The sequence below is a fragment of the Mytilus edulis genome, chromosome 9 (genome assembly GCF_963676685.1).
Source record: "Mytilus edulis chromosome 9, xbMytEdul2.2, whole genome shotgun sequence".
NCBI classification, from domain to species: Eukaryota; Metazoa; Mollusca; class Bivalvia; order Mytilida; family Mytilidae; genus Mytilus; species Mytilus edulis.
The window spans coordinates 42,797,292-42,825,102 of record NC_092352.1 but is presented as its reverse complement, the minus strand read 5'-3'; the positions used below and the strand labels follow the sequence as shown (position 1 = coordinate 42,825,102).

Genomic DNA, 27,811 nt, shown 5'->3' with positions numbered 1-27,811 from the left:
ACCAAAGTCTCTGGACTACATGTATAAAAGACGCAAAATCATTTGTACTCAATAACTCATATTTAATAATCGTTTACGAAACAATTTTTTGATGAGTTATCCGAATTAAGCGTAACCTTTCATAACAATAAACACATTTAAAGTCAACGATTTCTTTAATTTGTTATCCTGTATTCGTTGAGTAGTATATCTGTTCTGAAATGTAAAAATAAATATTTATTAGATATAAAATAGAGCAGAAAATCTTTTAGAACATGTCTTACTTTATTTATTAAATCATTCTGCAGATACACGAATGTAAGGTAAGGAATCGAAACATACAATTTAGTACATGAAGCTTTGTAAGGCCATTCTTAATTCCATGATATTCGAAAAAATCATGTATTTTATAATTTTCGGTTATTGAGATTTATACTCTTGTTGCATTCCCATAGGTTACATTGTACAGCTATAGGTTAAGCAATAGTAAATTATATATTACTTTGTCTGATGAGGTTACATTGTACAGCTATAGGTTAAGCAATAGTAAATTATATATTACTTTGTCTGATGAGGTTATATTGTACAGCTATAGGTTAAGCAATAGTAAATTATATATTACTTTGTCTGATGAGGTTACATTGTACAGCTATAGGTTAAGCAATAGTGAACAGATATATCATGTTATGGAGGGGTATTTGCGAAAAATACAAGTCGAGGGACTCAAATTTCCCGAGCCGCTAGGCAAGGGAAATTTTGTCCCAAGACTTGTGTTTTTTGCAAATACCCCTCCATAACATGATATATCTGTTTAATTACACCGAATGAATTTTAATTAAAACTCTCTGAACTAGGAAAAGGAAATATTTATTTGAGGACAAGTACTATCATAAAATATACCGCGGGAACTATACATGTACTTATACGCGTTCGCGCTGTCTTTATGTAACGTCATATCCGAAAAATTGGCGGGAAAATGCTCGAGAGGGTAAAAAAGGAATATCCAAAATGGCAAATACCATGGTATTTGAGGCATATTCACCGGCAGTGGTGAAAAACAGTCAGATTCGTTTGAAATGAGGAAGAAATGTTAGAATATGCGAAAAATACACTGGCTATCAGCCAATCAAAAGCTGGCATTCTAATATAAGGTGTAATTATAAATTATATATTACTTTGTCTGATGAGGTTATATTGTACAGCTATAGGTTAAGCAATAGTAAATTATATATTACTTTGTCTGATGAGGTTACATTGTACAGCTATGTATTTTATAAGCAATAGTAAATTATATATTACTTTGTCTGATGAGGTTACATTGTACAGCTATAGGTTAAGCAATAGTAAATTATATATTACTTTGTCTGATGAGGTTACATTGTACAGCTATGTATTTTATAAGCAATAGTAAATTATATATTACTTTGTCTGATGAGGTTACAAACTCCTTGGTTACACTCCCTCGTGTTACAACATGATGAACAGATATTTATGGTTCCCTGATCACGTTTTCTACCATGTGTATCTGTATATGCCTCGTGAGTCTTGTCACAAATCTAAAATTAGTCTTCTGTTATTTGTATACTTCAAGTTAAAATTTATTGTTTAAAATCAATGGTAGTACATGTTGAAGTGTTGTAAGAACTGTAACTCTTAGAAATAAATGGGAATGTCCCAACAATTATCTAAAATATATATTTGTAATTAGGTCTTTCCACTTTTCGTGGAAAGACCTTTTGTTTTTCTTCTGATTATTTTTTTTTATTTTTTTTTTTTTCTTCTGCCGTCTGAGATGCTTTTTTGTCTTACAACATATCGAATGGATTTTTTGGCCAATGATGTTGTACAGTAATGGGGGTTTCAAAACTCACCCTGTGTGACCAAACACTTATTAGGTCTTTCCACTTTTCGTGGAAAGACCTTTTGTTTTTCTTCTGATTATTTTTTTTTTTTTTTTTTTTTTTCTTCTGCCGTCTGAGATGCTTTTTTGTCTTACAACATATCGAATGGATTTTTTGGCCAATGATGTTGTACAGTTATGGGGATTTCAAAACTCACCCTGTGTGACCGAGCACTTATTCTTATAGGAGTTATCTCCCCGCGTCCTTTTTTTCTTGTTATCGCTATATCTCTAAAACCGTAAAAGATTTTAACAAACTGGTTTCACCAAATTGTTCGTCTACTCTTGAGAAGGATTTGGTGTATTTTGACTTGACTGATCGGAAGACATCTTATGGGAGTTATTTCCCTTTGAAAATTTAAGATAGGCGATTGGTTGGATAAATTCATACGTTATAAGTCGTAGAGGCCTACAGTTTTTTGATATGAAATCCTTGGTCCATTTGAAGGAAATTGAGGTCAAGGTCAAAGGTCAAGGTCATGTTCTAAATTTTGAATTTTGCTTGTTATCGTTATATCACAGAAACTGTGACAGAAAATGATATGATGTGTTTGCCAAATAACTGTTTACAATAAGGCGCAACTTCAACCTATTTCAGTCAAAGTGTTTTGGTTAACCCTAATAGGAGTTTTCTCCCCTTATGTATTTCAAATCAGTATTTCTCCACAACCATACAAGTGTTTGACCTCCAGTCTTCCGTTTTGAGTTCACTGACCTATGACTTTGAAATTAAGATCAAGGTCAAAGGTCAAGGTCAAGTTCTAAATTTTGAATTTTGCTTGTTATCGTTATGCCACAGAAACTGTGACAGTAAATGATATGATGTGTTTGCCAAATAACTGTTTACAATAAGGCGCAACTTCAACCTATTTCAGTCGAAGTGTTTTGGTTAACCCTTATAGGAGTTTTCTCCCCCTATGTATTTCAAATCAGTATTTCTCCACAACCATACAAGTGATTGACCTCCGGTCTTCCGTTTTGAGTTCACTGACCTATGACCTTGAAATTGAGATCAAAGTCGAGGGTCAAGGTCATGTTATAAATTTTGTGAATTTTGCTTGTTATCGTTATTCAAAAGAAACTGTTACAGTAAATAATATGATTTGTTTGCCAAATAACTGTTTACAAAAAGGCACAACTTCAAACTATTTCAGTCGAAGTGTTTTGGTTAAGCCTTGTAGGAGTTTTCTCCCCTTATGTATTTGAAATCAGTATTTCTCCACAACCATACAAATGATTGACCTGGGGTCTTTTGATTTGAGATCACTGACCTATGACCTTGAAATTGAGGTCAAGGTCAAAGGTCAATTTGACGTTCTAGATTTTGACCTTTGCTAAAAATTATTTTCTGTTCTTGATAAAACAATTAAGTGTTCTACATATACCTTTTAATCTTATTTTTTTATATCAATTTGAAGAACTAAATGACATCAACAAGGAGTGACATTTTCTAACATCCTTTTTCAAATTTCATTCTTATTATCGAGGTGGAAAGACCTTCAATTGTTCTCTGAAGAATTGGTTTTTAATTCTTATAGGAGTTACATTTTTATCTCCCCGTGTCCCCTTTTTCTTGTTATCGCTATATCTCTAAAACCGTAAAAGATTTTAGCAAACTGTTTTCACCAAATTGTTCGTCTACTCTTGAGAATGATTTGGTTTATTTTGACTTCAGTGATCGGAAGACATATTATGGGAGTTATTTCCCTTTGAAAATTTAAGATAGGCGATTTGTTGGATCAATTCATACGTTATAAGTCGTAGAGGCCTACAGTCTTTTGATATGAAGTCCTTGGTCCATTTGAAGGAAATTGAGGTCAAGGTCAAAGGTCAAGGTCATGTTCTAAATTTTGAATTTTGCTTGTTATCAGTTACAGTAAATAATATGCCAGCTTTAGCTGGCACTTATGGTAGAAGCATCGTTTTGGAATAAAGAACGATAACTCTCTCTACACGACCCATCTGAAACGTTTCGTCACTCTCGTTAAATCTCGTACGATTATTTTTTTTAATGGCGGCCGAATTTAACGTTTCAACGCGAACTTGAAAAACGGGACAGATCGGAATAATTTCGATGTTAAATACGACATGAATTTTTATTTGTTAACAAAACAAGAATTCAGAAATTTTCGTAACTTGTGTAGTTAATTTAAATTTTATTGTACCACCTGTTGTTGTTGTTGTCTGGTAAATTCCTCCGTTGACTTCGGAGCACCCTGTCGTAAACAGGTATAAGGAAAAGATTGACCACGGAAATTACCGAAGTTAGGACAACAACATCTGACGCCATGTTTCGTCTGCTTTGACTTTCCATCAGTGAGATCAAAACAAATTACCTATTAGGCTAAATAATCACAGGTACTTCATTTAAAAGTCACAGAATCATATTTCGATAACATATTAAGGGTAAAAGTTCCGTCCAGCTATGGGAACACAGAAAAAAACTCCGTGACTTGGCGCAAGAAATACATTTCGATTTTTTTTTAAATGGCCATACGGCATGCGGGGTGCACTGGTTGACCATGACTACTTATGTTCATCTGCCGCATAATTCCCCACATCAAGGAACAGTGATAATGACGCTGGTTATACTGTTGAATGTGATCACGGTTAGCCATGTAGCCAGTGGCAAATACTGAACTTTTCAAGGGGGCCCTGCTGACTCACTGACGCACCTGAAAAGGGGGGGGGGCTCCAGCCATGCCCTATATAATCAACAGTTTTTCCACGAAAAGGGGGGTGGGTGCCCCCCTAGATCCGCCTATGGTAGCCCACAGACAGACTAATTCAAAACTTAACAAAAGTTTAAAACAAAAAAGAAATATTCAAATAATGCACAATCTTCTAATTCTGTACTTCCTTTGGCAAACTAAACTCTCAACAAATCTTTTCATTGATTATGTCACATATCAGATATCTACCTTATAAGTCCTAGGAGATGGACACTGTTTTGTTTTCTCTCTCTAAGTTTAATAAAAAAAAATGAGACTTTAGTCCGAGTAGTACATTTAGTACTGTATATATTGTATGCTTCCATATTGTCAAAAATAAGATTTTATGGGAAGATGGAGTTATTATGATAACCCATGAGAATACCATGACTTTGATTGGTATATACAGGGCATGTTACTTGGAAGTATGTGGGCTACATCCTTTAAAATTCAAGCTGCAGCAGTGGCTTGTATATTTTATGCGTCAGTTAAAACCTGATCATAACATTTTCAATCTACCAAGTTCTTTCACACTATATCACTATCAGGTTCACATTTCAACCTATTTAGCAATACACACTTTGGTTATATAACATCACAGTACCAAAATTGCACTCAGTAACCAAATTGCACCTACATGTATTCAACAAAAAAAGCTGCAGAAATCTTTCAAGCTTTCTTTCACCATGTGAAGTTATATAATTATCATATTTTTAAAAAGAGCAAATTAATTATAAAAAAGATGTTGTTTGATTGCCAATGAGACAACTGTCCACAAGAGACCAAAATAACACAGAAATTAGCAACTATAGGTGGGGGGGGGGGGGGGGGGGCATATGTCACAGTACGGCCTTCAACAATGAGCAAAGTCCATACCGCATAGTCAGCTATAAAAGGTCCTGATATGACAATGTAAAACAAAAATTAACTTTTTTACCAGCATCCTTTTCTTAAAAAAATAATATTTGAAGCATGGGATATTGTCAAATTGTTCAAATATTTGAAGAAATAAAACAAAACATCTGTTTATATTCCAGTTTTAAAGATTTGAAATTAAACATGTAATGATGTATGGAATTTTGGTACTGACCTCATTACAGAATCATGGATTGTTTAGAGGTCAGTTCAAACCCATTTCTCTATGACTCTACATACATGGACCCAAAAATTAAATTGGTATACTACTGTAACTATATTGTAAACAAGGATAGTCTACAAAATAAGCACAGAATGGTTCATAAAAAAAAGTTGGTGAAAAAAATGGCAATACAGGTGCAATTTGGGTACTCTTATGTTATCAACTTCACAACTAAAAATTTATGTTTAGGACCAAAACAAAAAAAAGTACAAACCTAAAGTCAATAACATGCTTTGCCATGCACAGCCTGATACGACCACGGTATAGATGTATATATTAAGCATATAAAAAACACCAAATTTTTTATGTCAGTTGAAATCAAGCATATTTTAATTTTGGACCCTTCAACTTCAATATGGACTAATTTGAAAACAGGTATCAGTTGAACCCAAACATTTCTATTCCGCAGCAGTCTCTAACTACAAATTTTATATGTCTTATATGATAGTCCTACAAAAATATTGAAAATGTGTAGATTTTTTCTTTCTAGATTCTCTCATGTGAAACCAGTACCTTTTTGGTCACTATTTATGTGTTGCGTCTAAATAAGAATTGTAACACTTTATAGTAACTGAACAGGTTAAACAAATTCTTCTCAAGAAGCAGAAAAAGAAGACAATTAACTTGGAACAGCACCAGCCATGCCAGTATATGTATGAATAAAAACTCAGATCAGAATAGCATGGATAATATGTTAGATATATGTCCTTGTGAATAGTAAGGAAAGTTATCAATAATTCTGCAGATAGTGCAATTTTTATATCAAGTGTTTTGTACATTTTCTGTTAAAATTTTCACACAATCAGTGTAACATTCAAAAAGGCTTAAAACTGAATTTTGATTACTGAAAGTTTCAAACAATGACAAGTGTTTTATTTACCACATAACTCATGTGTTTCTGTGAGAGAAAAAAATCAAGTGCAATTTTTGGAATTAAAGTGGAAAAAATACTTTTGACACGCACTGGCACATGTCAATTGTGAATATACTTAGTCAAAATTTAACACTAGTATTTAGGTTCATCATTACAAATTGGCAAATACGACCGTACTTTCACCTAAAAAACTACTATGACTTTGTACAGACTTACCTGTGCGGTTTGGGAAGTTTTAAATGTTTTAGATATATAAAAGTTAAATTTATTTTGCATATCTGAAAGATAAAATCGTTTTTGGTGAAGATCTGGATTCAAAATAGTTTTTTTGTCCTCTGATTGAACAGTTATTTTTTCATCAATTTGGGAATTTAATATTTTTTTTATTAAAAAAAAATACCATACGCCCTCCTTCCTTTTGAAGTTCAATGAAACATTGCAACATTTATCATTCCCTAAACATTTTCCATCTGAACTTTTTATTTTATTTTAGACAAAAACTATATATATATGTTAATAATAATAGTAGCCTGGGACATTCGCCCTGAACATGTATGAAACATTTGCCACTGGACGTTAAGCAACCAACAACCAATCAATATATATAGGACATTGTCTTGGTATAAAGCTGGCATTTAAGGTAGCGCCTTCCTCATATTATGATGTGTTTGCCAAATAACTGTTTACAATAAGGCGCAACTTCAACCTATTTCAGTCAAAGAGTTTTGGTTAACCCTTATAGGAGTTTTCTCCCCTTATGTATTTCAAATCAGTATTTCTCCACAACCATACAAGTGATTGACCTCCGGTCTTCCGTTTTGTGTTCACTGACCTATGACCTTGAAATTGTGATCAAGGTCGAAGGTAAAGGTCATGTTATAAATTTTTGATTTTGCTTGTTATCGTTATTCAAAAGGAACTGTTACAGTAAATGATATGATTTGTTTGCCAAATTGCTGTTTACAAAAAGGCGCAACTTCAATCTATTCAGTCGAAGTGTTTTGGTTAACCCTTATAGGAGTTTTCTCCCCTTATGTATTTGAAATCAGTATTTCTCCACAACCATACAAATGATTGACCTGGGGTCTTTTGATTTGAGATCACTGACCTATGACCTTGAAATTGAGGTCAAGGTCAAAGGTCAATTTGACATTCTAGATTTTGACCTTTGCTAAAAATTATTTCAAGTCTTCTGAATATACCTATTACATGTAGTCTTATTTTTTATATCAATTTGAAGAACAAAATAACATCAACAAGGAGTGACATTTTCTAACATCGTTTTTTAAATTTCATTCTTATTATCGAGGTGGAAAGACCTTCAATTGTTCTCTGAAGAATTGGTTTTTATTTTCAAAGGATTTTCTTTTAAAAAGTAAATAAATCATTTGATTTAAGTCTTTTGATTTTGATTTGTGTTTGTGGTTAAATTATAACATGCGATATATATATATATGTTTAAAATTTTCTTTTTCCTGATAGCTTAAGCTGGACCCGAGAAGTTATCAGATCTGTCTGTTTTGCAGAGAAGTCCCATGGTGCAATGTACGGTATAAATACGGCCAACGGAATAGACAGATGCACATTTATAGAGGGACTTTATACTAATTAAAGTTTGTACTTGTGAGGATCATAGTTATCTTTAGTGTTCTTCATATTCAGGATATAGTAACAGGGCTGAAATGTAAAAAAAAATCCTACTATCAAACTGTCTAAAAATTAAACTGAGTACACTACGCGAAAGGGAACAAAAGTGACAAATTTCATGGACATAATGCTGTTATGATGAGTTACCTGTTTTCTTCTACATCCTAGGCTATATATTAATTGTTGGTTTGATACATATAAGTCCTGTGAACAGACCTATAAATGTAAAGAATGAAAAGTAATATTCAATTTTGTTACAATGGCTTGACGTTGGTTATATTTAGATAATTTTGTATTGAGCCTTTAGAAACTTGTCCACTCCGTTTAAAAGTCAAACATTAAATTAAAGGCAATTAGATTTGGACAACATGTAACATTCTCCCATAACCGCACATGATTCGTCTACAGTAGTGTACATCAGTTACCGAACGTCATTCAGACCCAAACGAAAAACTTTTTGATAGAAAACACCGTCTAGAAAGACAGACGACATTCTATCTTAAGAATCAAGTTTGACCTTAATATAACATTATGATTTATTCAGCAGATGAAACCCAATGAATGTTTAAAATTAAAATTGTGAATGGAAATGGGGAATGTGCCAAACAGACAACAACCCGACCATAGAAAAAAAACAACAGCAGAAGGTCACCAACAGGTCTTCAATGTAGCGAGAAATTCCCGCACCAGGAGGCGTCCTTTAGCTGGCCCCTAAACAAATATATACTAGTTCAGTGATAATGATCGATAATGATGCCCATACTAATTTCCATATTGTACACAAGAAACTAAAATTAAATAATAATACAAGACTAACAAAGGCCAGAGGCTCCTGACTTGGGACAGACGCAAAAATGCGGCGGGGTTAAACATGTTTGTGAGATCTCAACCCTCCCCCTATACCTCTAGCCAATGTAGACTGTTTTAAATCTTGATATTTAAATTGGTCACGGTAATCCACATACTAGAATTTATGAACACATAATATGAATATTCCATTCCAACTTTTCCTCTCGTTGACAGACACCTACATGTACGTCTGCTTCAGCGTTCTATCTATATAAGCACAATATTTTAAATCTCGCTAAAGCCTATATATACATGTATATAGCAAGGAGAAATTAGTAATAAATCATACGATTAGGACACGTTCGAGATCATTACCCAAATGTGATATTCTTTTTGAGAGGGAAATATTGACGTCTATAAAAATAATTATTTTGATTACAAGTTTTATTAACTTGTTGCAAATTAAAAATATATTGTTTTCATTTCCACTTACAAAATCTGTCTTCTGAACACTGACAAAGCCTAAATCAATATCAAACAAGACATATAAAGGTACAAAATATTACCTCATTAGATGGACACTGAACAAATCTTGAGCACTTCGTAGGATCATCTGTTTTGTCACATTCAGCACACCATACATAATTAGGGTTCAAAGTGGGACCTGAAAAAACATACTTCATTGTTTTTGTGGGTAAGACTTTTTATAGGAATACGGGGTGGGAGCGGGGGGAATTTATTACTGCAACTGTCTATAAAAATACAAAATATGTTTTTGATCGATTCAATATTTTAACTTCAAGTTAGTATACCCAACTGTACAAGGCTAGATAACTCTTATAGTAATTTTTTCAAACAAATTGATTCATAACTTTTTGTTGGTTTTTTTTGTACACGTATCAAGAAAACAAGATCAGTAACACTTTTTTTTTACTTTTATCTTCTAAAATAACATCAAAAACCTATATCCTCATATTTTGTTTTACAATTCAGTCTATTATATTAATTGAAATAAAAAACTGTTTTGTGTGAAAACTGTATGCAAATTAAAAAAAATGCTGACCAACTTATACCTTGAAAAATAGTATAATGAACATATTACCTTATATCATATTTTTCAAAAACATGAAAAAATCTTCCTTTTTACCAAAGAGCAAGAAAACTCTATCTGAAGAATTATTTATAGTTGATGGTCCTCCTTAATTGAAAGTACCGCTGCTGGTGGACTATCAGTCCCTGTGAGGGCACTAACATCGGTTCAATAGTCAAGTATAATTATACTTCGTTACTAACATGATTTTGATATAGCAAACTTTTCTGAAATTGTTCGTTTGCAAAAATATTAAAAAAAACTAACTAAAGGTTTCAACCCCAACAGGCAAAGTTGACCTTTGATGGTTTTTTTTTTTAATTTTTAGTTCTTTTTCGGTTCTTACAAATGTATACATATTTGGCTTTCAGAGCGTCCCTGGTGAAGGTAAATCCAAAAAAAGCCTTTCGGACGCATATAATTATAAACTTACGTATTCAATTTGTAATTTCATTTTTTGGAATATTTTTATTTAAATAATCTACAAAAATAAAATGTTAGTAATATATTTTTTAACCATGATAACATTTTAACACAACATACGTTGCCCACAAAGGTAACCATTACACGGTACGCCATCTTTGTTTGGTCCTGCAGTACAGCATTCGGAACACATAACTAGATCTATCATATGGCCATGAGAAAATTCTATTTGTCGTTTCCCATCTCCAATTTGGTGTTCATCGAAAGAACACACCTAAATTGATAGTACGAAAACAAATAAAAGTAGATTTTAAGTTAAAAGTAACAATTGCAATACCGGATTATCTAGTCAAATGTATTTCTTTCTATGGTGTGTAACAGTTGTTTGAAATTCTAAAAATCATGCAGAACAAAGTACCTCAGTAGCAGAGTTTTTTTTATAAAGTAAAACCATGGTGACATTATGGATAGCTGTTTTTAACCGCAACAAAAAATATCCTTGTGTCACTCAGAATTTCAATCGATTTTTAAACTCGTTCAAACAAGCAAATTTGGTATCTCTTCTTCGCTCTGTATAAAGTCGACTGACAAGTTTAAAGTAAACATATAAAAAAGAAGATGTGGTAAGATTGGCAATGAGAAAACTGTCCACAAGAGACCAAAATGACACAAAAATTATCAACCATAGGTCACCGTACGGCATGTTTAGAGTCAGAATATGGTATATTGATTTTTTTTCTACATGGAACAAATAAGTGATACATTTATATATTGAAAAATCGAGGATTTATGATAATAAGGGGAGGCTCATTACAGTATCCTACCCTCAAGCCCCTATGATTAAAAGAGCATTATGTATCACAATCATGTGGTAGGTTTTGCAGTTTTTGTTTCACTTTAAGGGAGTTCGAATTTACACGATTATAAACGATCATTACTTACCTTATCAGATTTACAACCTGCTATAAATGCAATCTCCATGTTTGGAAGCATCACTTTCCGTAAATAACATTGCTAAATACAAAGAAATATACAGTTTATGACACGTGATAATTTTAATAATAGCGTGTATTTTCACATGGTCGATGTATGCAAGTAAAAAAAATATGAATACTATTCCGGCGCCTGGTTTTCGAAAGTATCTTATGACTAAGACATGTCTTATGATGGTCTTAGGACATGTCATAGTCGAAAGATATGTTTTCGAAAGTGTCCCAAGTTACGATTTGTCATAACTTATGTCGTAAACTTAAGACCCCTCGCGACATGGCTTATGATGGTCTTATGATTGTCAACTAAAATTTTAATCACTTTTCATGTATAATTTCATGCTAATTGCAATAAAAAATATATGTTGTGTTTCTCAGTTAGCTAATCAGTAAAGATTTGATTTTTCTTAGTCAACTACGTAAATTAAAATTTGAATCTCTTGCCTGCGATAATACAATATTGAATTCCTTTCTTATTCATGGTTTTGTATAATAAATATACATATTATTTCGTTCCTATTATATTAGACGTGTTAGGAAAGTCGATACTACTGCTGGCGCTCGTGTTGGTCGGAAGAAATATACAATATGATTGGGGACCTTCTCAATGAGTATAAAAACTGAACTCTTTTGTTACCTGTTTGGGCGTGTTTGATACCGCTGAGACAAATCTGTAACAATTGTATTTATTAGAGTACGCAGGAAAAGATCAAATTATTTGTTTAAGAACCAGAAAAGATTCAATAAATACATTTTTAGACAAATTAATATTAGTTTTGTGAATAATTTGTCTTGTTTTAACATCTTGTAAGCCTATGTTATTTTATTAATACTTTTACTTTCAGTAACTGCAAGTACTTTGATATTGGTACTTTGTGTCTATTGTCTTTATGTTATTTCTTTTAACGATTCCTGCCGATATAATGAGTCATGCCATTTTCAATCGATTTGCATAGTATGTACTTATGAATTACTGTTACAATTACACGACTGTCCGATGTTAGAAAAGGGTTTCGTCAAGAGCTCTTACGAACATATTTAACCCCGCAATATTATGTATGAACCGGTCACACACCATCAGCCTCTTATTCAGTAATTGAAGTTAGATTTTGAATGCGCACACTGGTAGTATACAGCAAATAAAAATAAGTACAACACAAAACAAATAAACACAAAAATAAATACCCCCCCCCCCCCCCACACACACACACACTTCTCATCTGTTATAAGACTATAAAAAGGTGTCCACGATTTTTGATTCTATATCATAAGCATACGTCTTTGGAAAGATCGTTATAAGCTTTTCTGATAATTCTGATTTTAGAAACAAAAAGTTTAAACGACATTTAAAGAACGATACAAACAAACTTTGCTTTAGTTGACATTTGACGATTTGAACCACATTGTCTTCGTGTAAAATAACATCTGTCTGCATTTCCGATTCCAATGGGTTCAAGTTTATTCTCTCGCCTACAAAATTCGAGGGTTTCTTTACCCTCGGTCCGCCTTTCCGTCCGTAACACACTTGTTGACACTCTATATTTAACAACGTTCTAGGAATTTGACCGTACTTGATTCGTTTTTAGTCCTTATGAAAATCTAGAATCCTATTAATTTTTGAAGACAAAGGTCAAGGTCACAGTTGGAATTATTTGACGCAATAAGACGTCTAGAGACAGTCAGAGTCGTTTGTGACCTTATGGGAACAGCAAAGGAACGAACTAAAACAAACAGTTGAATTGTTTGGTGGACTTTTCGGGAGACATTAAACAATGCAAATGCTAGCTAAAAGTTATTAGGCAAGTGAACAACAAAATCCCAAATTTGCATTATAAAATAAATCATCGAGCATTCATATTGTGAAAAGGGGATTTGTGTTTTCCAAAATATTTTTTTTTTTTTATTATTTTTTTTAAATCGTACCAGAATGAAGCAAAACGATACTAGTAGTTTGCTTCCATTGAGAGATCAAGCGGGCCAAAACCCTTATCAAATTTTTTTTTGAAGGAATTTTGTTGATTCTGAGAATAAAACAAAAACATCCCCTCTTTTTCATGTGTATCCTTAATTTACAAATGTACCACGTAATTTATTTTAATTATCACATTTGAAAATTAATTTTGGTTCTTAACAATGCCCGATCGGTCATGTATTGCACACTATAAATAACGTATTTCAGTGGCCATACAGGTAATAAAAAATAGAGTATTTATAATTTTGGAGATGACCCCCCAAATCTTATTGTATTTATCTTCCATCCAACACGAGCACCAACAGTAGTATCGACTTTCCTAACACGTCTATTTAATAGTACTATATTAGTGATGTGCACGGGCATTTCGTTAAGCGGGTACTCGATGAACCGAATATTAAAAGTACTCACAGTTATATAACAATGCATGTATGGTAATAAACGAAAGCGAAGTTCAAGATTTATTATATATTACAAACTAAATTTAAACAAGTTATCCATTCATATTTCAATTCATTTTTGTATAAAATTTCGTGTTCATTATAACGAAAAAAATAAAATATTCGTAAATATTAAGAATGGTAATAATTAATATGTTCATACTTTTCATTTTCATTTTTATATTTATCACTTTTTAATCATTATTTTAAATAATAGAAAATAATGTTCACTTATGACAGCCATAAGAGCATCATGGATATGACTCTCTTAAGACAGCTTTGATTTACATCCTTTGACATATCATATGATAGTCATAAGATGATCATAAAATATGTCCTAAGATATATCTTATGACATATCTTATGATACTTTCGAAAACCAGGCCCCCGATTTATAAGACTAAGGCATTGGTATTAAATTTATTAATTTTATTCTTTTTGATGTAGAGTTGTCTTCCATCAGCCTACATTTGCAATATTTTAGAGAATTAAGATTAGTTTTCATAAAATAGTCCTGTTTTTTTTATTGTTACATTAAATTTCTTTAATTTTTTTAGATTTCTCAAACACCACAGTCAAGTTGAAATGAATTTGGCATGGAGTAAACAATTCATTAAATAGAAATATCATAGCCAAGTTTTGTTGTTTGTATTCATGCGACAACTATTTTGATGTGTAGTGTATCAGTAAAAAGTGTTTTTTCTTGTTGTTTTGTTTTGGTATAGACAGATAAACTCAAATATGTTAAATCAAAGATCAATCAGCATTTGATATAAAGTAGTATTTGCTATTGGTGATCTCTTTAAGACTCTAAACTGGTTCCAATTGTTTTTATCCCCTTTCTACTTAAGGTGGATCGGGACTATTCGACTGCGCATAACTTTTCACGCATGAATTACAATGCACACGAAAAGTATTTGTCGTAAATTCTGTAGTATTTTTTAAATATTTTAATTGATTAGAAATGTTAAATCATTGTAGTTTTGTCAATAAAAGAATATTTTCGTTATTATGTGTTAACGGCTCAAAATGACATTTCACCCATTTTCACCATTTTCCCGCTAAAATTTGGGTTTTAAGGCATTATATATTTTTTTCCTTATCGGTGACCTATGTTTTTTATTTGCTCATTCTTTGAATCTATATTTCAGCTTTTTATATTACAGTTTTGACCAATTGTCAAAGAACGTTTTTTTTTATATTCTGATAAAAATATGTCAACACCTCTATTTTCCCTATCATTTCATGGAAAAATGGTCCCTTTTACATACCTGTTAAAAATAAAATTTTAAGCTTAAATAGTCCGTAACCCCCTATTTTTTTCGACCAATTTGATACACTTTCTGTTAAGAATAAAATAAGAAAAATACGGCACTTCTGATAGAAACTTCGAATAGACCCGAGCCCCCTTAAATTCATTTATGAAATGAGTTGGGTTAGGCTGCACAGTCACGGTAGAGTTTTAGTTACATATACTTTCTTCGAGTTAAATATAACTATGTCTTTCATTGTATATTGTGTTGGTTTCAGAATAATTTAAGTAGTTTGATTGATGCAGTGCATTATATGTAACAGTATGTGTGCATTATCCAAATGCACAAGAACAACGCAATAAATAGAAGAAGAAGATACCAAAGCAGCAAATAATATAAAAAAAACTCCGAAAAGACGAACTAGCCAAGAAAAGATTGAATAGAAAACTTAAAGACTAAGCTACACGAACCTTACAAAAAAATTAAGCGTGAACAAACGTGCTCCGGAAAGGTCTTAGGTTACTGTTTCACATGTGTTGCTTATACAGGTATACATTGACCTATAATGGTTTACTTTTTTAAATTGTTATTTGGATGGAGAGTTGTCTCATTGGCACTCACACCACATCTCCCTATATCTATGATACGTTGATAAGTCATTTAGTTGAGGTATATATTTATAAACATCGATAAAACAAAGAGAATTGGAACATATAATCAATGGAATGACCTCAAATTTACATTACGCACTAAAAACCATTGGCGTAAAAACCCAAATCTGTGATCCCGACTACCAATTCCTCTTTGCTTCACAATTTGTTTAATTGTATGGCTTATAAAAAAATAAATTTCTTTCAATACCTCCTCTCCATCTTCACACTGTGCCTCTGTCCGGAAACAGTCAGTTACGTTTCGTGCGAACTGACATGAAAGGCATCTTAGTCCTATAAAACATTACTCTTCTATTTTGAAAGTTTTTGAATGTAAGTATATATAGCAACACAACAACCAATAATTCATTTTAAACTTAAAGGTATTACATAATATGTATCATAAATGTATCATATTTCCTTATAATTCATCTATTTATCTATTTATCGAGAGAGATATAACTACAAGCCAAGTAACTTGTTTTTAAAGCGATTCTCGTGTCTCTACATGCACTTTTTTAAATATGATATTTAGTTGTAACATTTAACATTTATATTAGAAGTCAGTTAGGACTATTATATTCGCGTCACGTCAATGTGTTCAGCTTAACCGGATTTTGGTGGTGTTCTCGTTGCTCAAAACTTCAATTTTCTATTTTGCGTTTTCTATACTGTTGTTTGTCCTTTTGTCATCACTGTTGCTACATTTTGGAACAGGAAAGGCTTACCCTTTCGGAGCACCTTAAACCAATCCGAGTGTTTGGTGGTTTTCGTGTTGCTCAGTCTTTATTTGTCTATGTATTATTTTGTATACTGTTGGTCTTTAAATTGCATTGATCGTGTTCGTTTTTAACCATTGAACTGTCAGTATGGTTTCGACTTATTACTACGAACACTCCTTCTATCTCTCGCCTCTCATTAACAGAAATGTACAAACAAACTCACATCTCGGCACTAATCGAAACTATCTTTAGTTTATTTGATCTACCATAGTATACATGTAAAACATAAATCCGCTACATTTATTTGCACCTGTCATAAGTTAGAAACCTGTTGTATTGTTCAGTGGTTGTCGTTTGTTGATGTGGTGCATAAGAGTTTCTCGTTTTTTTATATACTAGTAGATTAAACCGTTGGTTTTCCTGTTTAAATTGTTTAACTGTAGCCATTTATTGGGCCCTTTAAAGTATGATGTGCGTCAAGGCTCCCTGTTGAAAGTCGTTCTTTGACCTATATGGGTTACCTTTGCAAATTGGGACTTGGTTGGAGAGTTGTCTCGTTGGCACTCATACCACATCTTCTTATAATTTCTATAGATATATTAAGTTCTACCTACCAGATGTTCTTGGTATCGCTATAAATATTGCTACTAATACAAGACCTGGATATAGATATAAAAAAAAAACATTTTGTTTTGTTCTTTGTATTTTCGTTTATAATGTGTAATCGTATTCTTTTATTTGTTTTTGTGAATATATTACTTTGAATTCACTGTTTAATCTATTCTTAATAATTATTATATGAAGTGGCTCGGTACTTATACACCCCTTCATTGTGCTATTGTGCTATGGTAAAGTTTGTATTAAATTTTGTTATTTTGCTTTTTATCTAAACATTGATCTTTTTGTTATTGTTTCTTATTTAAAGACATTTTGACTCTCAAATTGGAAAGACTATTGTTTAAATATATATTTCTGGTTTGAGGATCCCAACTTATCAGTTCGTTAAGCAATGTCAATTTAAGGCTGCATTTCTGGATTTTTAAAATACATAAATGTTCATAAATTTTAGAAGCTTACCTTTATCTAAATACGAATAGTACATAGTTTCTTTTAGGTTCTAAAATGTAAAATAAGGAAAAGACAATCGGGTTATGTTCGTCTCATATATTTTAGGATGGTATGATAATAAACCCCAAACTTGTGCACCATTTTATTTCATGAAAGGAGAAGAATGCGGAATTACATGAAAACTGTACAACTTCGATTCATATATCCGTGTATTTGAATTGCTTGTCTATCTTGCAGAGAAAAAAATTGAATAAAAAAAGTTGCGTAAAAAAACAACCTATTATAATTGAGTGAAATAAGTTAATGTGCAAGAATTCAGATATTCTCATTTTTGACACGCAGTCACAGCATGATTCAAACCAAAGATGCAGACACTCAGTAAACGGATTATGAACACAGGAGTGTGGGCTCGATTAAGTAACAATACTAGTGTAGCGTTGTCGTTTTTGTAAAACATCAGAACCCCCGGGAAATTATTTCAATAACACATTGGATACCAGGTTCGTCACAGCTAGTGATAATGATTAAGTGTTAGCATCTGCTGTTATAACTTTATTATCATATGCATGTCACATTGAACTTATAAGCATTGACTTGAGTTGAGCTTTTTGGCTTATGTAACTGTACAGTGACTAGACTAGTTTTGTTTACTACATTGCAATAGGAATTTCAATTGCTAGTTGGGGGAATTGTAGCGATTTTAGTTTTGACAGTTTAAATTGTTATTATGTAAGATGTCTTTCTTTTTAAATACAATCGGGTTAAAGTACATTTCAATAGGCCCGGTATTTCATTTATCTGAACGGTATCTAATTCGTTCAACTCTATCAGCGCCAGGTATCTTTAGTCGAACTGCCCGGTATCCAATCTTTGGAACCGTTGGTAATCTGTTAAATATATAATATCAGTTTAACATAATAAAACAGTTGAACAATGATCCTGATCTCACTAACAAAATATCATCTCAACTCTTCTAACCAACTATCTATCAATTATCTCTCTGATCTCTCTCGCACACCCTTTATATACATAACTACAGGCGATACCCCGACGGTTCTAAAGATACCGGGCGGTACCCCAGTGGTTCCAAATGATGGGTAACGGGCGGTTTTAAAGATACCTGGCGGTGAAGTTGAATGAATTAAATACCGTTCAGATAAATGAAATACCGGGCCTATTGAAATGTACAATAACCCGATTGTATTTAAAAAAGAAAGACATCTTAAGCCCTGGTCACAACGAACCCACGACACATCTATGCAGCGCAACGACATGAAAATTGGTCAAATCGTGGGTCATTTGTGATCATCGTACGACAGTCGCACGATATTTTGAGCATCGTGGCGCAGTCGTGTGTCGTTGGACGAAAATTGGACATGCACCTTTTTTGCTCTACGATTTTGTATCGTGTCACTGTCTTGTGACTGTCGTGATAGTGTCTTGCCACTGTCGTGCAACTGTCGTGCGATAAACACATTGTCGTGGGTACCCCAGTTGTTCCAAAGGATGGGTACCGGGCGGTTTTAAAGATACCTGGCGGTGAAGTTGAATGAATTAGATACCGTTCAGATAAATGAAATACCGGGCCTATTGAAATGTACTTTAACCCGATTGTATTTAAAAAAGAAAGACATCTTAAGCCCTGGGTACCGTTTCACAAAGCCTTCGTAAGTCTACGTGTCATCGTAAGTCCATCGTAAATAAATCGTAGGATTTACAGCCGTTTCACAAAGCCGTCGTAAGTTAAGATGATCGTAAATAAAGCGTAAATCCTGGCGTAACTTACTACAGCTATACCCAGTCGTAACTCCATCGTAGTTTTTCTACGAAAATAAATTAATCCATCTAACATGGCTGCAGCGTTCTTTATTCTTTGTCAAGATGCCTCAAATGTTAGAAGACGAAGAAGACTCTTCAATATTATAGAACTACACTTAAAGTCTTTCTTCGTTTGTTTATTTGTATATTCAAGCAACTAACTTAATGCAAATCTAAGGTATTAATCATTGTTTACTCATCTTATTTCCCACCGGCGTACGTCTTCACAATTTAATAAATAGGCTTTCTATCACGTCCGCGTTCTGAAATCTATTTATAATTATATCACTACAGGCACAGTGGTAATCGATAAAACGTTTAAAGAAGGATGTTTTATTCCCATTTTTAAAGTTATGTGTACAATATAGATCTGAAATCAGTGTTTCACAGTCAAACCAGATAATAATTATTTTTTTGTTATTTCGGCCAAAACAGAAATGTATTTTAATTAGAATATCGAAATAAATATCTGACTGTAATTAGTTTCGTGGTTAATGGAATTTATTGCAACTATTTAGATATGTTACTGTATGTCTTTCTAGTGACTATTTTTGGATCGAATTTAATGTAGATCATATATATATCAAAACTAATAGGGGGAGGGGTAAGCTGCAGATCAATCAGACTTTGTGTAGATGCGAAATGTCTTAAAAAATTAATACAGTAGAAAAAAATGTGGAAGGGGGAGGGGAAGTTAAAGATTGAAAAGTGAAGCATTTTTTTTTCTGTTTACTTTTTTTTTTATTTTTTATTTAGGGACATTGCCACATGTACCTGTTTCTATCAATGGGAAGGTCGACTATCAATATGTAATATACATATGGATTTTGTCGACCTTCCCATTGATAGATCGAAACAATTAAGTGCCTGTGCACATCTCTCCTTGGTCCATCTTCTTTTAAGCATATTATTTAGGGAAAGAAAGACAATTATTCTATACACAATAGCCGTTTTAGCTATACAAAACTTTTGGAAATGTAGGTTATACGTTAATGAGACCGCAATCAAATGACAAAGACAAACTAAGGACATCCAGAAGGCAACATAGCATGGTATAGTTTTCAACAATATAGATAGATGTCTATATGTTCCACACCGTATGCGTACTTTTTCAAAAGACGCATGCGTCGGACTGTTCGCGTACGGTCTGCCAGATTTTAAGAAGTTGGTCAAGTTTTAATACAAATAAATATATTACAGATCAATCTCGAATTGATATAAAAAGTTCAATTGTAATTGGAATAAAAACTTGTTGTTTTGACTATTTTAATAGGTCGCGATAATTTAATCTGGTAAGCTCCTGTATTTAGCATGAAATTAAATATTGCTCACTGAATTGAAGACATAATGTGGGTGCAAAGTTTTTAGAATATTTAGGAACTTTTCTAGAAAAAACGTCAAAACAGCTGTTTCCTTGTGAGACAACAGGTCAATTTCTAGTTTCAATATAAAAATAAAATTTGATAGAAACGATACAAAAAAATAACATTAAATCGCAATTCTCCAAATAATGTAACAATTTAGAAAAAAAGGAGAAGCCTAAATGTAAAAAAAGTTAATAATTTAAAATTACCAATTTTTAACTACATAAACGCGTATTTCCCGCTTTTCGTTACACTACAAGAAACTTTCCTATTAGCCGTTGATTGCGGAATATCGTCTGTATATTTCCAAAATATTCACGTAAATTGATGTCGTCGTGTGTTAAAACAGTTATTGGCCTATCAAATCGGTATATATTATACAATTATGGCCCGTTGAAGAGGTGAATATCCAAAATTGTCAACACGAGAAGGTTATTTCATTGAGGGCGCAGCCCGAAGTGAAATAACTTTTGAGGGTTGACAATTTTGGATATTCATCGATTCTAAGGGGCCACAATTGTTTTATTATACCGAACTAACAGTGGAAAGGCCTTTCAAACACTTAGTTACTATATTCTTTGGACTTTTTATAACACACACAAAAATACCTTTGACGGCTTTGTGTTCTAGAATTTCTCAAATGTACAACAAACTTAAGGTAGAATCTTTTTGTAAAATATTGATGGTCCTGAAAAGGACCTTTTTATAAGATACATCATCGGCTGCTGGCACTCTTTTCATGTCCAATGCCTTATTTCCTCTTCTCTCGGTGGGCTTCCAGTCTAACGTGAACGCTGCCATTTTGTTTATTTACGTCTGTGACGTCATTTTCATGGGAGATAACTCAAGTAAAAAACAACAAACTCAAAAGGTTATTCACCGGTGAATAATAGGGTTATTCACCGCTGGTGGAAATTTTTAGGGTTATTCATCCTTCCTTGCAATTGAATGAAAAACAACTGAATTATTCCATGTCACGTGATAACGTTTCACCCAATAGAATTGTTTAAAATATATGTAAGGTATAATAATATTTAATATTCACGGTTGGGAACCCCTTTAACCCGAATTCCTGCAGTGTAAAAATTACATGCTTTGCATATTCTTTAGCTTTTATATACTTAGTATGCAACCTTTTTGTTGGTTGGTTGTACCATAATATTCTCATGCACCGACTTTTAAAAGAGACCACCCGAAAACTCTCTTTGTGGATACTCTTATAGTATTAAGCATCGTATCCCGCTAATAGGCGCTTGAATATCAGATATCTATTTGAAATTACACAAGATATATGAGGTTGTGAATGAGGTTTACAGAATAGAGAATAATGCCCCTCCCCCCCCCCCCAAGAAAAAAGAGAATATAAAGTAAAGTTGATTAACAAAATAACTAAGGGGCGAAAAGAGGGGTATCTGTAAACACTGCTCTGATTCTTAGTTTGGAATTAATAGCTCGAAATATATCAAATCACTTTTTATAACAAAATAAACAATAAAAGAAGTAGGTTTTTTTTATAAAACATTTTAGACATCATCTGGGATAACAGTATCCTGAAATTTTAAGGTTGTGCATCTTTAATAAAAAAATATCCTATTTAAACAGGCATCAAATAAATTAATTTAAATATTTGATAGAAAGATAGCGTTTGAGATAAAAAAAAAAAAAAAAAAAAAAAAAAAAAAATAAGAACTATTTGGTGTTCCCAGTGCCAAAAATTTAGAGGTAACAGTGAAACCAAGTAGGCAAAATAGTATTATTCGCCTTATTGACGTTCCTGATGAAGGTAGATCCAGAAAAGCGCTACAGTCGCATGCAACTTTAATTTTTTGTTTTGCCGTAGTTTTTTATTGATTGCATGACGATAATATATTGCCTTAAGATTGATTTCAGTTCCAAGTAATGATACGGAAGGAATTCTTAATGTATGGCGTCACAATGAACGTTGTGCTAGGCGTGCTTCAGTAGGCCCCTATAGTTAAAACAGTGTACAGGGTTGCGTTCAATATCGTAGCGGCTACGTAGTGCTACGTATATTTATGACTATTGAACGTGTACAGCTAGCCGAGTTTTCTGCATATATATTGATAGCAGCTACGTAGCGGTATTGAACACAACCCTGGTTCAGTGATGGTGCAGTGATGGTTCAGTGATAATATACGTCATACTAACTTAACTACGAAATAAAACAATGAACTAAAATTAAAATCATACTAAACTTCTAAGACCAGAGGCTCCTGAATTGGGACAGGCGCACAAACGCGGCGGGGTAAACATGTTTCGTGAGATCACAACCCTTCCCCTATACATCTAGCCAATGAAGAAAAAAAACCCACAGCAATACAAACAGTTAAACGCACTTTAAAAGAAATCCAAGTCCATGTCAGAAAAGGAAACAAAATAAACTAATCAAAATGACAATGATAATAAATTAACAAAGGACTACTATATATAAAGCTAGCAGTTACTGACAAATGCCAGCTCCAGACCTCATCAATTAAGCTAATTTAAAGATAATAACTTCATCATATGAATAACAAGCTAACTGTTGGACTTATTGTTTATTTGTTCCTGAACACGCATGAAATATTTGTCACTGGCAACCAAAAATGGATAATTTAAAATAGGTTGTTCCTGAACATTTGATAAATTTAAGATGTTTATAAACAAAATATTAAATAAATTTATATGATACATATGTAAAAGAGGACTTATAAATAATTTATAAAAAAAACAGCTTGTGTTTATCTTTTAAAACCAAAAAGTTGTGCATTTCTGATTCCTTTCACGGATTTGGCTATACTTTTTGGACCTTTTGGATTATAGCTCTTCATCTTTTATATAAGCTTTGGATTTCAAATATTTTGGCCACGAGCATCACTGAAGAGACATGTATTGTCGAAATGCGCATCTGGTGCAAGAAAATTGGTACCGTTAATTTTATTACTACCACTGGGTCGATGCCTCTGCTGGTGGACTATAAGTCCCCGAGGGTATCACCACCCCAGTAGCCAGTACTTCGGTACTGGCATGAAAATACGGATTTTTTGTGTTACTAAAATTTACTGTTACAAAATGATAGAAATTATTAGAAATTAAGGAATGTATCTCCCTCATGCAAAGCTCGGATTCCTTTCACGGATTTGGCTATACTTTTTGGACCTTTTGGATTATAGCTCTTCATCTTTTATATAAGCTTTGGATTTCAAATATTTTGGCCACGAGCATCACTGAAGAGACATGTATTGTCGAAATGCGCATCTGGTGCAAGAAAATTGGTACCGTTAATTTTATTGTACAAGCATCAGTCCAAACGGTGTCTAAGGGTGCAACCATTTAACTTCAAAAGTTGGGATATGGTTGTTTTGTCAAAGTGAAGAAAAAACGCTCTGAGCGCAAACAATTTCATTAAGTTTTCCATCGCTTTAGATTTTTTATATATCTCGTAGCTAGTGCCCCTTTAACAAAATTGATAAATGGTTTCATTTGTTTAGTGCAAATTCTAAAGGGGCACATAACTTAAAGTATTAGCATATTTTTAATGCTGAAAAGATAAGAATGGCTAAAAGAATTACAGAACAAAGAAATGCTACCCGCCCCCACCCCCTCGTTGCCACTAATCTAGACCCTCACTGTGTCGGAAAGTTTCGTTTAATATATTTTACTGTTTTTGTCTCCAAATAGAATATTGGTACAAAGTGTTGTTAATATATGTATTATTACTGACGAGGTGAACACAAAGAAAAATATTGCTTGACTCACGGCAAAGTTTGCTATGTATTCTTACCAAATTAAAATCGTTAAAAATTGCATTTGTGTTTAACCCATTGAATAATGAAAAAGCACCTCACTAAAAATATGGCCAAATAAACAATTAAACTTCAGACATTTCTGCATCTTATGGTATCTATTTTATAAAAATCACTCATAGACTTACTTGGTAATAATTTTTTGAAAAATACCGATTTTAGTTGAAATAATAGGACATTTTTTGAGTGGGAACTCACTTTTGACCTATGACTGTAAGCGTCATATATCTTGAATTTAATATATTGAAAACGGACTGAAATTCTTTAGTTGTATAATATTAATGTTGATATAAAAATATCGCCATAATTCGCCATCCATAATAATTATTTTTTAAAATGTTTATTTGGCATGCCATACTCGATAAAAGTGCGGACGTGAAAGAAAGCACTCTTCTCGGTTTACGATACACTTACGATGATACACACGACGTAACTTGCGATCAACTTAGTAGTTCTTTACGATGCCTTTGTGAAACACACGTAACGGGAACGTAGAACCACACGTAAACCGATCGTAAACTGATACGATCATCGTAAGTTAAGAAGGCTTTGTGAAACGGTGGCCTGGTCACAACGAACCCACGACACATTAATGCAGCGCAACGACATGAAAATTGGTCAAATCGTGGGTCATTTGTCATCATCGTACGACAGTCGCACGATATTTTGAGCATCGTGGCGCTGTCGTGTGTCGTGGGACGAAAATTGGACATGCACCTTTTTTGCTCTACGATTTTGTATCGTGACTGTTGTGATAGTGTCTTACCACTGTCGTGCAACTGTCGTGCGATAAACACATTGTCGTGGGTACCAACATAGACCATTTTAATAAAGAAAAATCTTACAACTGTTGCACGATTGTCGTACGACAATCCGACGACTGTCGCAAGACACTCGTGATACAGTTCTCACGAATACCAAATTTCGTACGATGCTCGCACAACATTGCTTTAGTTACGTACGACAGTGGTACGTTCGTCGTGCAACATATTTTTGTTTTCTTCAGAAGGATACAATTCGGCGGGAATGAATGTATGGAAAAACATATCGCTGCCGTCTATTCCACCAGAACGATTACGCTAGGTCCTGCTAAATAGGCGCCTTGCCGGACTCAAACAAGAGAACAATATGGTATTGTTAGCCCGTGAACAGTATAGGAACCAGCGAATAGCCCGTCTTTGGTGGGTTAGGCCATGGATCGAACGGCGCCTTATGTTTGGGCAGAATAGTATACACTGATGCAAGAGTTGGAGCGGGAATCTGCCGGTGATTTCGTTGGACTCATGAGGATGGAGCCTGGCATGTTTCAAGACAGTGGCACGACAGTCGTACGACAGTGACACGCGCATCCTATGACATGAAAACCTGAAAAATAGCCCCAAACAACTCACGACTGTCGTACGACTGTCGCACGACCGGCTTGCGACTTACCTACGACAGTATAATTACAATTCTATTTTCTCTGTCGTGTACCCATCGTGGACATGTCGTAGTTGATGTGACCACTCGAAATGTTGTTTTTTTTACATTTTGCACGACAGTGCCACGACAACTTTTTTTATAGATCTTCCACGACAAAAAATTGTACGATCTGTTGTGACCGGGGCTTACATAATAATAAATTAAACTGTCAAAACTAAAATCGCTAAACTAGTATGTTAACAATAATTTGGTTCTATATATACCAACAAATGATCTCGTACATGGCTTCATTCCCCGATATTGTGTGTACAAACCAAATTGGGCTATCTCGATCTACTGTTGTATGCTGGCCTTTTTTGATGATTTGGTTTGGTTAGTTTTGGAGCAGGTCTTTGATTATGTATCTTCTTTGACATAGGAAGTGGGTTCAAGTGTTCGATGGTCTTATTCTTTTCGGAAATACACATCATCTTCTTATATATTATACTTTGGAAACATACAGTGTTCCTACCTTGTTTTTCTCTTTATAGCTCAGAATTTATACAAGATCATCCGCTACCATTAACCTAAATAATATTAACAAATGGTACCTAGTTGTTTGTTTCTTTATGACTTGAAAAAGATACGATTGACAACCTAACAAAGAAATTTGCCTCGATTTCAAAGAAAACATAAATATGAATCGTATTTGATCTTTTTCGAATAATATTTTAAGGATAAATTATGTCCTTCATAATCCCTAATTATATTCCCTTTTTATACATTGCTGTAAGTGTCTTTCAAGATAAAGCTTAGCATGTTCTCCAAACAAAATTTGAAGAAAAAGTCATTGAGACAGAAATGTGATTACGACTTATTGGTCCTTCCTATACGTTAATTTATAAGAGGTTACACAAATATGACCTAAAATGCAAAGATAATAATAAAGTGCCTTCTGGTTTCGAAAAAAAAATCATCACATTCTGTCTAAATTGAAACCAGGATAATACAAAATATATGAAAATAAATGACAGAGGTTATTTGAAATGATATTTTAGTTTCGACAGAATTAAAATCAGAATGTTTCATATGTATCTACACTTGTTACACAATACTATAGTTCCATATATAACCTACAGAGAAAGTCGTCACGATCAAATACATGTGTACACGATAACAAGACATGATGGTCTATGTAATTATTTCTGTAGTCTGTATTCAATTTGTTTAACTTGATTATTAATAAATATTTTTACAATAGAGACAAGAAAATTCATTTGAGGTAAAACTGCAAGAAACCCCAGTTATTTATTGTTCTGTAAAATACACAATCATTCATCATCTTTGTATATGTTTATTGAATAACAACTACGTTTTTTAAAGCTCATATCATCATGTTGTTTTCTTTCTTTAATCAGATGATTTATAAGAATAATTCTTTGAAATATACCGTTGGCTAAAAAGATAAAACAGTCCCAAAATACATGTATACCTAACTTAAAATAGACTATGACATGCATTCTCGATTAGCCTTTTCTCAACCTCCTGTTAGTCATGCGCGATAAGAAAGACTCAGTAAAACATTTAACATTTTCTATATTATATTCACACTATATATCAATGAAAAAAGTAGCAAATGTAATTGTTAAGATATAATTGACGTAAATAACCAACCTTATATAAAACTTCTTATCACTGATAACAGATGAGTTGTCATCTGCAGTTACTTCCCTTTTCTCGTTTCGTTACTTGACAATCACACGATTACAGAAAAGCT

The 27,811-nt window shown here is 33.1% G+C and overlaps 1 protein-coding gene across 3 annotated transcripts; it reads right to left on the bottom strand.

Annotated features, from left to right (window-relative positions):
• Nucleotides 1-136: 136 nt before the first annotated feature.
• LOC139488396 (uncharacterized) lies at nt 137-27,811 on the bottom strand. Of its 3 annotated transcripts, none has more exons than XM_071273948.1 (12): nt 27,709-27,811; nt 26,556-26,621; nt 17,655-17,694; nt 17,192-17,236; nt 16,067-16,149; nt 11,494-11,565; nt 10,672-10,825; nt 9,605-9,702; nt 8,397-8,465; nt 4,801-4,842; nt 1,403-1,535; nt 137-195 (listed from the first exon to the last, which is right to left on the bottom strand). In XM_071273948.1, exons 3-12 carry the CDS (start codon nt 17,677-17,679, stop codon nt 164-166), a joined length of 753 nt encoding a protein of 250 aa, XP_071130049.1. In that variant the 5' UTR covers nt 17,680-17,694; nt 26,556-26,621; nt 27,709-27,811; the 3' UTR covers nt 137-163. The 3 variants fall into 3 exon arrangements, with proteins under 3 accessions (XP_071130049.1, XP_071130048.1, XP_071130050.1); XM_071273947.1 differs by having other exon boundaries at nt 26,567-26,621; XM_071273949.1 differs by lacking the exon at nt 4,801-4,842 and having other exon boundaries at nt 26,567-26,621; nt 27,709-27,804.

Excerpts from the sequence above, each read along its gene's own strand:
- LOC139488396 (XM_071273948.1), bottom strand. The coding sequence starts at position 17,679 with ATGTACTATTCGTATTTAGATAAAG. Across the intron at positions 11,566-16,066 it reads AGTGTGAAGATGGAGAGGAG|CAATGTTATTTACGGAAAGT; the intron begins GTATTGAAAGAA and ends CTTTGTATTTAG. Across the intron at positions 10,826-11,493 it reads CAGGTTGTAAATCTGATAAG|GTGTGTTCTTTCGATGAACA; the intron begins GTAAGTAATGAT and ends CTATCAATTTAG.